At 40.2% G+C, this 12,713-nt stretch overlaps 2 protein-coding genes across 7 annotated transcripts; both read right to left on the bottom strand.

Moving 5' to 3' along the window:
• Positions 1–1,103: 1,103 nt before the first annotated feature.
• On the bottom strand, positions 1,104–2,483 carry LOC132066555 (uncharacterized). Its single transcript, XM_059459851.1, has one exon. It carries the CDS (start codon positions 2,481–2,483, stop codon positions 1,104–1,106), a length of 1,380 nt encoding a protein of 459 aa, XP_059315834.1.
• Positions 2,484–3,490: 1,007 nt separating this feature from the next.
• LOC132068845 (VIN3-like protein 1) lies at positions 3,491–12,110 on the bottom strand. Of its 6 annotated transcripts, none has more exons than XM_059462592.1 (7): positions 11,965–12,098; positions 11,551–11,592; positions 10,037–10,091; positions 9,008–9,258; positions 6,371–6,990; positions 5,003–5,313; positions 3,491–4,912 (listed from the first exon to the last, which is right to left on the bottom strand). In XM_059462592.1, the coding sequence occupies exons 5-7, from the start codon at positions 6,826–6,828 to the stop codon at positions 3,768–3,770; spliced, it is 1,914 nt and encodes a 637-aa protein (XP_059318575.1). In that variant the 5' UTR covers positions 6,829–6,990; positions 9,008–9,258; positions 10,037–10,091; positions 11,551–11,592; positions 11,965–12,098; the 3' UTR covers positions 3,491–3,767. The 6 variants fall into 6 exon arrangements, with proteins under 6 accessions (XP_059318575.1, XP_059318580.1, XP_059318576.1 ...); XM_059462597.1 differs by having other exon boundaries at positions 6,371–6,974; XM_059462593.1 differs by lacking the exon at positions 11,551–11,592 and having other exon boundaries at positions 11,965–12,100.
• Positions 12,111–12,713: the final 603 nt, after the last annotated feature.

Below are 12,713 nucleotides of genomic sequence, written 5' to 3'. Positions count from 1 at the left end.
ATTGCGTGGCCAGCCATTCGCATCAATCATGCGATCGATGTTAGGCAAAGGAAAGGAATCCTTCGGGCATGCTTTATTCAAATCTTTGTAGTCCACACACATTCTAAATTTGTTACCCTTTTTAGGTACAACCACTACGTTAGCTAACCAATCCGGGTATTTAACCTCCCGGATGGATCCTATTTTTAATAACTTTGTTACCTCTTCCTTGACGAATTTATGTTTGACCTCGGCCATTGGTCTCCGCTTTTGCTTTACCGGGGTGAATTTTCGATCAAGGCTCAGCCGGTGAGTGGTGACCTCGGGCGGAATACCTGTCATATCTAAATGGGACCATGCAAAACAATCGGCATTAGCTTGAAGAAATTTGATTAATTTACTCCTGAGCTCCGAGGTTAACCCCGTGCCCAGGTATACCTTTTTGTCCGGTAGATGGACGAATAGAATGACTTGTTCAAGCTCTTCCACCATTGATTTTGTTGCGTCCGAGTCATCGGGTAGTACAAATGACCTAGGAACACCGAAGTCATCTTCTTCCATGTCTATCTTTCCTTCCCCTTCGAATCTGGCCGGATCCGTCCTGTGATTGCTATTTGGCGTCTTCCATTTCATTCGTGTTCTCAGCATCCTCGTGCATGGCTTTCTTTGGTGTTTGAACAGCTTCTTCAACCGCGAACATCTCCTTTGCCGCAGGTTGCTCTCCATGAATGATTTTTACTCCTTCTGAGGTTGGGAATTTTAGCATTTGGTGCAAGGTCGAAGGCACCGCCCTCATGATGTGTAACCACGGTCTTCCGAGCAAGGCATTATATCTCATTTCTCCGTCAATGACATAGAACTTTGTGTGCTGGATTATACCGGTTGTGTTCACTGGTAGTGCAATCTCTCCTTTTGTAGTTTCGCATGCCATATTAAATCCGTTTAGGATATGGGCTACTGGTACGATCTGATCCAACAGTCCCAACTGCTCCACTACCTTCCATCGGATAATGTTGGCCGAGCTACCTGGATCAATCAAAATACGTTTCACATGAGTTTTATTTATAAGGACAGAAATTACCAAAGCATCATTGTGGGGTTGAATGATGCCCTCCGCGTCTTCGTCACTGAAGGAGATAAATCCATCCGGTACATAGTCCCTGGTTCTCTTTTCTCGAGTGATTGAGAACTTTGTCTTCTTCATCATTGGACCTCGGGGTATTTCTACCCCCAATGATCATGTTGATCACATGTTGAGGTTGCTCCGGTTCGTTCTTCTTGCTGGGTTCCCGATTCTTGAAATGATTCTTTGCTCGCTCACTCAGGAATTCTCGAAGATGACCATTCTTTAGTAGCCGTGCCACTTCATCCCTTAGCCCTTTACAATCGTCGGTTCGGTGTCCGTGAGTACCGTGGTACTCGCATATCAGGTTCGGATCCCGTTGTGAGGGGTCTGTTCGTAATGGCCTTGGCCATCTCACACCTTCGATGCGACCGATCGCGGCTACAATGGCTGCCGAGTCGACATTGAAGTTATATTCAGATAACCTCGGACTTTCACCGGTGTCGGACCCCCCAACGGAGCTGTTTCTGAACTGTAAACCCCTGCTCCCCGAACCGCGATCGCTTCGTCTGTCACTTCTTGCTGTATTAAAGCCGGGACCACTTCTTCCCTTATCCGATCTGAAGGTGGACCTTTCAGGTTGAGGGTATGGATGATATCTATCCCTTGGTGGTTGAAATTTCATTTCTGCCATCCTCTTTGGTCTGTCCGAATTTTTTATCCGATTAATCGGACCTGGTGGAAGCCCGAGCTGATCATCCTCCACCCGTATCTTGGACTCATACCTGTTATGGACATCTGCCCAAGTAATAGCTCCGAACTCCAATAGGTTTTCTTTAAGCTTGAGGGAAGCATTGGAACTTCGGGGATTAAGTCCCTTCGTGAAAGCCTGAGCCGCCCACTCATCGGGAATCGGGGGAAGCAACATCCTTTCTTTTTGGAATCTTGTCACGAACTCTCTGAGCCGTTCGTCGTCCTTTTGGAAGATCTTAAATATGTCGGCCTTTCTCGCCTGCACTTTTCGGGCCCCGGCGTGAGCCTTCACGAAGGCATCTGCGAGCAGCTCGAAGGATGGAATAGAGTGCTGGGGCAGCGTGCAATACCATTGCATGGCTCCCTTAGTCAATGTCTCACCAAACTTTTTTAGCATTACCGACTCAATTTCATCATCTTCCAGATCATTGCCCGTTATGGCACAGGTGTAGGCGGTTATATGTTCTTGTGGATCCATTGTCCCGTCATATTTTGGGATATCGGGCATCTTAAACCTTTTTGGGATCAATTTTGGAGCCGCACTCGGTGGGAAAGGCCTTCGGACAATATATTTGGTTTCCGGTCCGGTCAGAATCGGTGGTGCACCCGGAATCTGATCCACTCGGGAATTATAGTCTTCCACCTTCTTTTCGTTGGAGTCGATCCATTTAGACAGCGCCTCCAACATCTTTATCACCTCGGATGATTCATTGGGCACCGACCGTTCTCGATCGCTGCTCACCTCAATTTCCCTACGGGCTGGTGCGGGCCTTCAGTTCGGTTCCGCTACCCTGACCTCGTTGTTGTTCCTTTAGAGTTGGGATATAGCCGCTTGGTGCTGCATCATGGTTACCTGTTGTTCCTACAATAAATCATAAATCACGCGTAAGTTAACTTCCTCTCCAGCCTCTCCGTTTGCCCTATGAGCAGTTCCCCTATCGGCGGGCGTATCTCCGCTGTCGTGAATGGCTACATTTGAGTTGGCAACACTCGCATCAGCGGGAGGATCTTCGACCGGATCGCCCGGTGGCATGATGTTCAATGGTATCCCATTGTTGGGGTTATCGTCGTGGTTGTCGTTATTCACGTTGTTTACGTTCGACATGTCGAAGTTAACTTAAAATCAAGAAATAAGGCAAAAGAACAAGTGAAAGCCGAGTTATAAACAAATCACCGCTATTAACCTCAGCCCCATGGTGGGCGCCAAACTGTTTACCCCTTAAAAAGGTAATAATTGAATTTATAAGTGATTTAAAGGATATGCGATTTGATTTGCTATAGAACAAAGAAATAACAATAACGAAATATAGATTGCGAATAAATGAGTAAAAAATAGCCTTGGAATTGGATGCGATGAAAAGCTCGGTTTGGGGCCTGAGTTACTCGGACCAAACTGTGGGAATTCTTATCACTTTGATGCTTGACAAAACTTTGAGAACAAGTTATTAGCACAATCATGTAAAAGATGGTAAAAAAACAGATGCCCTATGAGGATTTACTCGCCCCAATTTATAGTACAAGAATTTACATTTAACATGGTAACTTAATCAATTTTAGTTCATAAACTCGAAAGAAAATACAAAAAGGAAAAGGGGAAAAATAGTTTAAAAGAATTTCTTAACAAGCCGTAATACCTAAGAACAATACCCATCAGCCACTCATCTTTTCTTGTTAGCGATATATCTGCACTTGAAATAAGTACAAAAAGTCATTAATTGAATTTCTCAATGCAATGAAGGCTGAGAAATGAGAATTTTTTTTCCTACAAATGTGAATTTCCTCCAATCTAATTCTCTCCCATGGAGAAAGTCAAGAACTGTCTACATGAATAACAACCCAGATCTTGTAGCTGGACAGGCTTGTCCGCTACACGAATGAATCATTCACTAGAGACTATGGAAAATAAAAAAGATTGAGCGTACAGACAGCAGGCAAGATGGTCTGCAAGACTGTCCCTTATGCGCTTGATAAGTTAATGCCAAAGCTTGCAACAAAAACCATTGCGTGGCCTCTTGCTGGATACTATTTCTGAAAAGGTATCAACCAATTGACCAGCCAAGCTACTTGGATCATCAATTAGTGTTTGAATGAAGGTATTTACCACCCTACGCTCCTGCTCCGTTGATCTCAAGCTAAACCAAGTAAGCAACTTTAACCTGAATTCCTTGTCAATCAGACCCTGACATTCCAGCCAGCGGATGATCTTGACACAATATTCAAAGTTCTCATCCAAGCCCCCTGTACGAATTCGGATAGGTGAACCATTGATGAGGGTGCTGTCAGAGTCACCATTATTGCTAGCTCCTCTCTTCGGACAACCTTCCATCTGAGAATCAACATCTCCATTCTTCCCCTGGTTCCAGTTTTGAGAATCTCCACTACCATGTGATCGGGCAAGACCATTCCTCCTCTCATTGTCATGAGAGGTGGCATCATCATCTGCTTCAACAGTCTGCTCTAAAGTGCAGCCATTATCTTCATCTCTAGATGAGGGGGTTAACTCTTCATTTAAATCGGGTACTGAAGCAACATTTAAGTCAAGCTGGCGAGAAGTAGATGGCTTCCTCTCTTCCTGTACAGGTTCAGGCTTAACAGTACAAGACTCGCAGCATTTTGCAGATGCAGGTCCAGCTAAACAGCCTTGCTGTTGAGCCCATGCAAGTCTTAGAATTTTACCAAGGTCCCGCACCTTGAAGCCAGAATCAAATTCAATGTCTTTTCCAGTGTAGTAGCCACCTTCCTTGGAGCCAGAGCTTCCTCCAGTATCCTGATTGATCTTCCTCTTGTGTCCTGCTACTGAATTAGACTTCCTCTGGATTATCTCAACACTCTTTGTGAAACACTTTGCCTCAGAGTGTCCCACATCACTGGCCTCTGTATAGGAAACTATCCGAAAAGAATACTCTGTGCAAGCCTGCAAATTCGATATCAAAATCCTTCGCTGAGCTCTTGGAAAGACAGAGACAGGTTCTTTTGTATAAGTGTCCTCTCTGGCCTTGCAGTACCAGAGCTTGTAGCCCTTAACATCTTCAGAGGATACTTCTATCAATACAATCACAACTGAAGATGACGTCACTTCCTCAAAAAGGAATTTGCACGCTGCAGGAAGTGAACCCTCTGGCAAGAAGTAGCACCGGGAAAGTATTACTAATAAAGTACTCTAGCTTCAATTAATGCCACCTTGAAGAATAAAATAAGAAATGGTACCTGAGGAACTAGGAAGTTTGCTAGTCTTTGTTGCCAGCCATTCATCAGCTTTCTCTATGGCAATCGAGCACAATGACAGAACATCGCTGGCAATAGAAAGTCTGCTAACAATACCTCGAGCCATCTTCAATGATACTCCATTCAGTGGGCCAACTTCCGTCTCCAATTTAGACTTGGCTTCTTTAATAAATTCATGGAGTTCTTTAAATCTGGATGTCCCATCCAGTAGCCTGTAACTCACGTATATTCTGTAGCAGAGGACATCAACACGGCGAGCATCCTTAGCTACACAAAGCTGTTTCTTCCAAAACCTACCAAGATCAACAGGTGAAGAGAGAAACGTTCAACTTCAGCAACGAGTCTACTCGTGGATTACAAAAGAGAACCAATTTATGCAATTCTAGGACCATTACTGATACAATAACGGAGCAATCGTTATCAAAATGAAACACGACAAGATAACAAGCATTACTCACAAATTGATAACTAATGCTTCCCTTCATGCAGAGGGGCCTAAAGTGGACAGGTATAGTTGCAGAATCATTGCAATAAAGAGGATATATAACGTCTAGCTTTTTGAAATGCCACTGCTTGCCACTCTAAAATTCACTCAAAATGATTGCTAATTCCGGAAACTACTGCCTACACATCACTAGGTGGGGACTTTTTCTTAAGGTTTACATGTTACTTAAGAAAAAGCTATTGATTATTCTAATCAACCAGAAGAAATCAAAATATCAGAACAAACTTTAGTACTTAAAATAACTAATCAAGATTGAACAGAGAATAAACAATTAACATCTTCACCACTGCAAAGTGACACTTGTTAGCAGAAAGCTAATAAAAGAATTCAGAGGGAGATGGCTTCAAGCCCCACATTGTGGGATTTCACCGAGTATGTTGTTGTTGTGGAGGGAGATGGCTTCAAGACTTCTCCCTCCGCACAATCTTGTGCCAAGGGAGTAAGTCCTCTTTCAACCTTCCTTTTGCAGGTCAACAGCATGCAGAGCAGTTTCCTGGGTCACACATTTTTACCCGCGACAGACATAGACACACATAAATCTTAAGTGAAAATACAACTGCTGCCAGCTCCAAATCATGTGTAAGGTAGTTGTTTTCATGGTTCTTAAGCTTCCTAAAGGCGCCATCAGAAGAGGTTGGGGAAGACTTGGCTGCGGCAAGTCAAGGAGAGGTTAGGTCAAGGAATTTCAGACAGAAATCCAATCAGTCTGAAGAAAAGGATGTTCCAGGAAAGAAGGATACATACTGGCCCTTCCACTTTGGTGCAGTTTTAGTTTATATTGGTGCTGAATGAACATATCAGCGTTGGAAAGTGAGAACTCTTATACTTATCTAAAGGAAACTTACCCAAGAATTCCTGAGACTTTACCACAAGAAGCACAGCAATAGCTCCCATCTAGCTGCATCAGTTGTCCCAGATCAACAACTCCCACCTTCCCACGTTGGAGTGCACACTCAATGTGGCAAGTCAGGCCACACGAATCCCCCTGACCAGATTCAGATGTGCACTCCAACCAAAGACTAGGATCCTTGTTGTCATCAAATAAGTGGCAAATGCAACAAGAGCACCTCTTGCAAAAAGTGTCATCTATAGAAATAGTTGCCCTGCATGCAGAATTTTTGCAGATCCATGAATTTGAACATTTCACATCTGCATACTGCTCCGTAGCTGGTAGAATTCGGAGAGGGTTTTCCCCTTTCCTGACCTGCTTTCTAGAAGCTTGGTCCTTGGTACTTGAAGATACTCTTTTTTGCTCTTGAGTCTTCAACTGCTTCTTACTCAACTTTGGGAATTGCTCAGACATTTTGCACTTGGATAAAATCAATTGCTTCTTTTCCTTGTCCTGGTAAAACTCCAAAAGATCTTTCCTTGGACTAGATTTCAAGAATTTTTGGAGTGCCTTTAAAATTCTTGAATTTCTCTGTAATGCTTTCCACACTGGACAAAACACTAAAAACACCAGAAACTGGATATAAAAAACATACGAGTTAGCATACAAAGAATCTACAGTTGTGGCAAACTGAAAAAATTGAGTGGATCTCATCAAAAGATATGAAACAAGGATTTATATCCGCTAACGAAAATATGATTTGACCTGTCTTTTGAGCAAGAAATTTCATATATAATTGCTTGCGGACTGTCAATACAGAAAAAGAGAAGAGACATGACGATTTTTCATTCTTGCATTTAAAGTAAATCTCAGACACTAAAGTCTATTCATGCCCATATATACATATATATGTTGATTATCGTTCACAGAGTGACAGTGTTCGTTGTGCACTAGCATGTCAAAGTTCATTTGTTTCTTAAATAGAGACACATTACCATCTTCCTCCTTTAGTTTTCAAAAGCTACAAAGATAGCATCAGCAAACAAGAAGAAAGCTCTTTCTATAGCAACAACATAAAATGCTCTTTTTCCTTGTTAATAAGAATCTTTTAAGGGATAAATCTCTCCTTCAGTTATTCAAACAGATTTCATACCATTGGCAATTTCCTAAACTGCTTTAATCTCAAAGCTCAAATCACATAAAAAGAGGCCATCTTTCTCTTTCTCTTCATTTCTAGGTTCCAGACAAGGACAGACATACTTGTGCCTGCAATTATAGCAAAAGCCTATGATGTGTCCTATCTAGCTATGGTATGTTTTGATGCCATTAGATCACAGTTTCATGCTACCTTACTCTATGATTAAGAAATAGACCTTGAGCGTAACTCAACCCCAAAAGCTAGCTCACGAGCTGAGGATTGGCCAAAGCCATATAATAAGTAGACTAATTCTACATCCTACAACCGATGTGGGACAACTTAACACACTCGTTATCATTTTATCAATCTTCTAATCCACGCAGGATCTGATTTCACATTCACGACCCAATTAGATTTCCTTATAGCATTTTCTTCATCCAGATCTTAACAACTGAAATGGTTGTTGTAGGAAATCCAGTTCTTGTAATAATACAGCAGATCTATGTTGGCATCACACGCCATATGTGTTATAGACAAAAAAAAGCAATTGTATAGAGACTCTTTGGCATAAGAGTGACTTCAATGTTCCATTAAGATTTTGATGTGAACCCAAAAAATTAATTGCATTCCCTTCATGTAGTATCATGATGGACCTTAGTTTTATAGGCCATCAGGCAGAAACACAGTGCCTTTACAGGAAAGTTGAAAACCCAAGCAAAGGCAAAAATGTTCCCAATCAAACAATGCTCACAATCGTGCGAACCCCTAAAACAACTTGAGTAGGAAGGACAACTGGTTGAGCACCATTACATTAAAAGATGAATTTCCAAACATCTTACAGTTAGCTTTTGTCCAGATTCAACCATCACTGCGCATAGAGAGGGCAACACATGGATCTACACTTAAGAAGGAAAGTTCCTGACTGGGAGATGAATGATTTACTAGAGCTGTTAGCAAAACTGGGCAGTTTCACTGTGAACACTCAGGAGGATCGACAAACTGAAATAGTGCGATAAGAAGGAAAGTTCATGACTGGGAGATGAATGATTTACTAGAGCTGCTAGCAAAACTGGGCAGTTGCACTGTGAACACTCAGGAGGATCGACAAACTGAAATAGCACAATACAAGTGCTGGGTCATTTTCTGTCGAAGCAGCATCTGCCCACTTCTGTTCCAACAATGAGATGATTAAATCATTGCCTTGGAAACTAATTGGGAGAGCAAAACTACCTACAAAAGTTATCTGTTTCAGCTGGACAGTCTTAATACTGCTTTGCCAAGACAATCTCAGCAAAAGAAATATCCAGCGTGTAAATAGGTGTTACATGTGTCGAAAAAACTCAGGAAGTTTCAACCATTTGTTTCTACAATGTTCAATAACAACAGATTCTGGAGCATGTTCCTTTTGATTTTTGGACTAATTTGGGTCATACCAATTAGTTTTAAAAAGGCCTATGAAAACTGGAGCACATGGAAAAGTCCGTAAAGCCATCAAGAAAATCTAGATTATGGTACCTGCTAGTATTTTTGGTGAGTAAAGGAATCACAGATGTTTTGATGGAATCTTAACTCCAACCACTCACTGAAGGCACCTAGACGTTTACGTAATGTGTTTAGCTGGTTCAATCTGACCCCGGTAAATGGCTCTGATCAATTTTTTGGATTTTGTCAGCTCCCTAGTTCTGCTCTGATCTCTTTTGAATTAGAGCTGAATTAATCTTTTCTTCGTATCTCCGTTTGTAACTTCTGCATCTGCTTGATGCCATCTATGAAATGTAAACAAAAACATAAGTAGGAAAGTTATCTCAAATTTGGAAAAAAATGTCAATCTCAACTAACATACACTTCTCTTTTTATGCTCTAACAAATCCCTCTAAATTTATTGAGCGTCATTCTTAATTTTCTGCACCCATGGTTTTCACTTTTTTACAAAGGACAGTAGCCTCAGATATCAGAGAAAACAACTTTAACATACATGGATTTTAGGAGCTTCATCCTCAATTTAGTCTTATAGAGCTTCTGAGTTATAGTTTAATCATATTGAACACCACAAAACTAAAACATTCACGCTGAAACCTAGAAAGTTAACCACTTGCGAAATGAGTAAAAAAATAAATCAGAATAGGAAGCTAAATTGGATGGAGGACAGAGACCTAGTTCCCCACCTTCCCATGGCTAAGATGGCGAGCCTAGGGCCAAGAAATGGTATATTTATCCTGCCACAAAAAGAAGGGAACCAAGAATTGAAGTTCTTTTGGTTACTCACTTTTTGGAGGTGGCCAGCATACCCTTAATGCTGAGGAATACAACTTTACCTGTTTCAAAAAAAAAAAAAAAAGGGAACCAAGAATTGAAGAGGAAAAAAAAAAAAAAATCAGTGTGACTATTCTTTATACTCAAATACCATGGAGGTCTAGAAAGGATTTTAACAAGCAATCTATAGCTCCTAAAACAAAATACAACTTCATGCCAATGCAATTTCTCTTGGTGAGGTGGCTTAAGGTAGATAACTTCCAAGCCTTGAGATTAAGTGGAAATTCTCACCTTTAGATATACATGGATGAAAGCCACATAAGAATGTAGCAGCAGCAACCCCTCCCTGTTACAAGAAGATGCTAAGCTGCATAAGTGATACATCTCTGCAGCTTAGGTCTCTAAAGTGAGAGATAAACAGTTTCTTAAAATATTGATTACCCTTGTTGTCCAGCATCTCAGGAACAAGCACTTCAAATTCCACAATCAAAATTTTGACGAACATATAAGTTACCCAGATTCAAAATTTCAATAAAACCCAAACACACATGCTACATAGTCATTTACAGACAACCACACCAAACACAGAATGTTACTCCCTCTATTCCAATTTATGTGTCTCACTCTTTTTTAAGTCTCCTCCTTAGTTATTAAAAAAGAATGACACATTTTTATATTTAGTGAGTTTTTAATTCCAATGTTCCTATTTTATCCTTAATGACACTACCTTATAGGAATGACATGACATATTTAAGACCACAAGATTCAACATCATACCCAGTGTAATCCACAAGTAAGGTCTAGGGAGGGTAGAGTGTACGCAGATCTTACCCTTAGCTCGTTGAGGTAGAGAGGTTGTTTCTGAAAGACCCTCGGCTCAAGTATCGCATATCAAATCAATTAGAAAAAGAAAATATAGAATTAAAGAGGACATAGCAAATAATATGGAAAGCATTACATATCATTCAGGAAAAAAGGAACAATAACAGAGTGAATTGCACGGAGTTTAAGGATATTATTGGTATGTTATATGCATCCTAGTTTAAGACCACAAAATTCAAGTCAAATTACATTCTTATACTCCATGCCTAGTCAAACTAAGATACATAAATTAGGATTGGGGGAATATGAAATTGCATTAAAAAGGATTGTTAGAATCTCGTAAATGTTCTAGAATATTCTAGGATCTTGTATTATAGTATAGCTTGATTTTCTCCTGTAATTATGCATTTTTTTCTCTTTCCTTTGTTAGAATATGTATACTTATATATTTAAACCCCAATGACCCAAACAATCAAGATCTCCCCTGCTACCCTCTTGGATTCATTCTTTCTTGGAAAGCCCGGAGCAAAATCATCCTTTCACCACCTCCGTTGTTTTTTTTTTTTTTTTTTGATAAAGTCTTTTCACGACCTCCTTTAATCACCATCCTTTTGTCAAGTTCTTTACTCCTCATATCTAATGATACTTTTTTTCCGATAACCGTGGCGTCCGGGCCAGCTTGCGCGCATCTCGACTAATTCCACGGGATGCCTGCCACCTCCCACCAGCATCAGATACCAGGTAACTCTGTCTATTAAGGCTAGAACAGATGGGAAGAAATCACCTAGTTTATTGTCTCTGCTGTGAATTAAACCTGAGACCTCATGGTGCTCAACCCACTTCTCTGACCACCTCACATCTAATGATATTATTCACGATTAAACTGACCACACTTTCTCCTACATCACCTCGCTCCCTTCTGACACTTTTACTAATAATATAACAAATAAGAAATAAAAGCTAAACTAACCACATAAACAGACCTTTCTCACAATAAAACGACAAAGGTGTCCAAGAATCAGCACCTGCATCAGTGTTCAAGCTAGAAATCAGCTATCCCAACAAGAAATATCAAAATAATTCACACAAAAAAAGTAACCACAAAATGAACATTTGGCTATTTTTGTAATTATTGGTGTCCTAGTTCTTCACATTGCCCATATTCAGCAAGAAAACAAACCACAGCTACCCAGCAACCTCAATTAACAGTCAAAACACCTCATCACAAACAAGAAACTACTAAAACCCAAAATATATATAATACCCAGAATAAAAAACAATTAAACTTGAACAAAATTACAGATCTGGAAGCAAACACATTGAGCAAACAACAAATAAGAAAACAAAATATATAAAAAGTAAACATGAGAAAAACAGAGGAATCTGAAGAAAAGTACCTGCGTGGAAGAAAAAAAAGAGAGAAAAACTAGGGTTATGGAAGGGAGGGTTTTTGTTTGTTTGTTTGGAGAATAATGAAAAATCCTGTGTTAAAAGAAAAAAGAAAAAAAAACCTAGCTCCTGTTAATGTTAGTTGGTGTTGTACCAAATTTCTCTACTACTAGTATTTGTTTTAACGCACGCCAATAGGGATCAACCTCACGCGTTGTTAAGGCGCGTGGACAGGTGAAAAGCGCAGTAACATGGTCCAGTTGGCTGTTTTACAATTTGGTCGTGTATGTAACACGCTATAATCGAGCGTGAAGATAAGGTTCTAACATATTTTCTGTTGGGGTGCATTCACTTTTATCAGCTCCATGCATGTGCTTTTTCATACCTAAATTGATTTCGCAATTGTGGTACGTTTATACACGTTGGAAAGTTGAATTACGTTACATTCATAGAACCATATATTTCACATCGTTAATTAGGAATATGAGACTCAATTGGATGAGCAGTGATATCCTTTTTTTTTTCTTTTTTTTTTTTTTTTTGAGCAGCACTGATCTCATGATTAAGGGTGTCCATAGTTTTTGTTCCATCGTTATTTTTAAAAAATTATACTCCCTCTGTCTCAATTTATGTAGCATTATTTTTTTTAGTCTGTCCCAAAAAATATATCGCATTTTCTTATTTGTCAATAATTTAATGGCATCATCCCCATTTTACCCTTGTTGGGTCATACTTAACTCTTTATTATGAAGAAAAG

Source organism: Lycium ferocissimum, chromosome 8 (genome assembly GCF_029784015.1).
Source record: "Lycium ferocissimum isolate CSIRO_LF1 chromosome 8, AGI_CSIRO_Lferr_CH_V1, whole genome shotgun sequence".
Taxonomy (NCBI): Eukaryota; Viridiplantae; Streptophyta; class Magnoliopsida; order Solanales; family Solanaceae; genus Lycium; species Lycium ferocissimum.
Note: the sequence above shows the minus strand (reverse complement) of the source record. Positions and strands in the feature narration are given on the sequence as shown.

What these genes read in the sequence shown, in the direction of transcription:
- LOC132068845 (XM_059462596.1), bottom strand. Translation starts at nt 6,828, where the DNA reads ATGTCTGAGCAATTCCCAAAGTTGAGTAAGAAGCAGTTGAAGACTCAA. An exon ending in AAAGTCTCAGGAATTCTTGG is followed by an intron (nt 5,314 to 6,370) that starts GTAAGTTTCCTT and finishes TGATCTTGGTAG; the next exon opens with GTTTTGGAAGAAACAGCTTT. An exon ending in CAAACTTCCTAGTTCCTCAG is followed by an intron (nt 4,913 to 5,002) that starts GTACCATTTCTT and finishes ACTTCTTGCCAG; the next exon opens with AGGGTTCACTTCCTGCAGCG.
- LOC132066555 (XM_059459851.1), bottom strand. Translation starts at nt 2,483, where the DNA reads ATGTTGGAGGCGCTGTCTAAATGGATCGACTCCAACGAAAAGAAGGTG.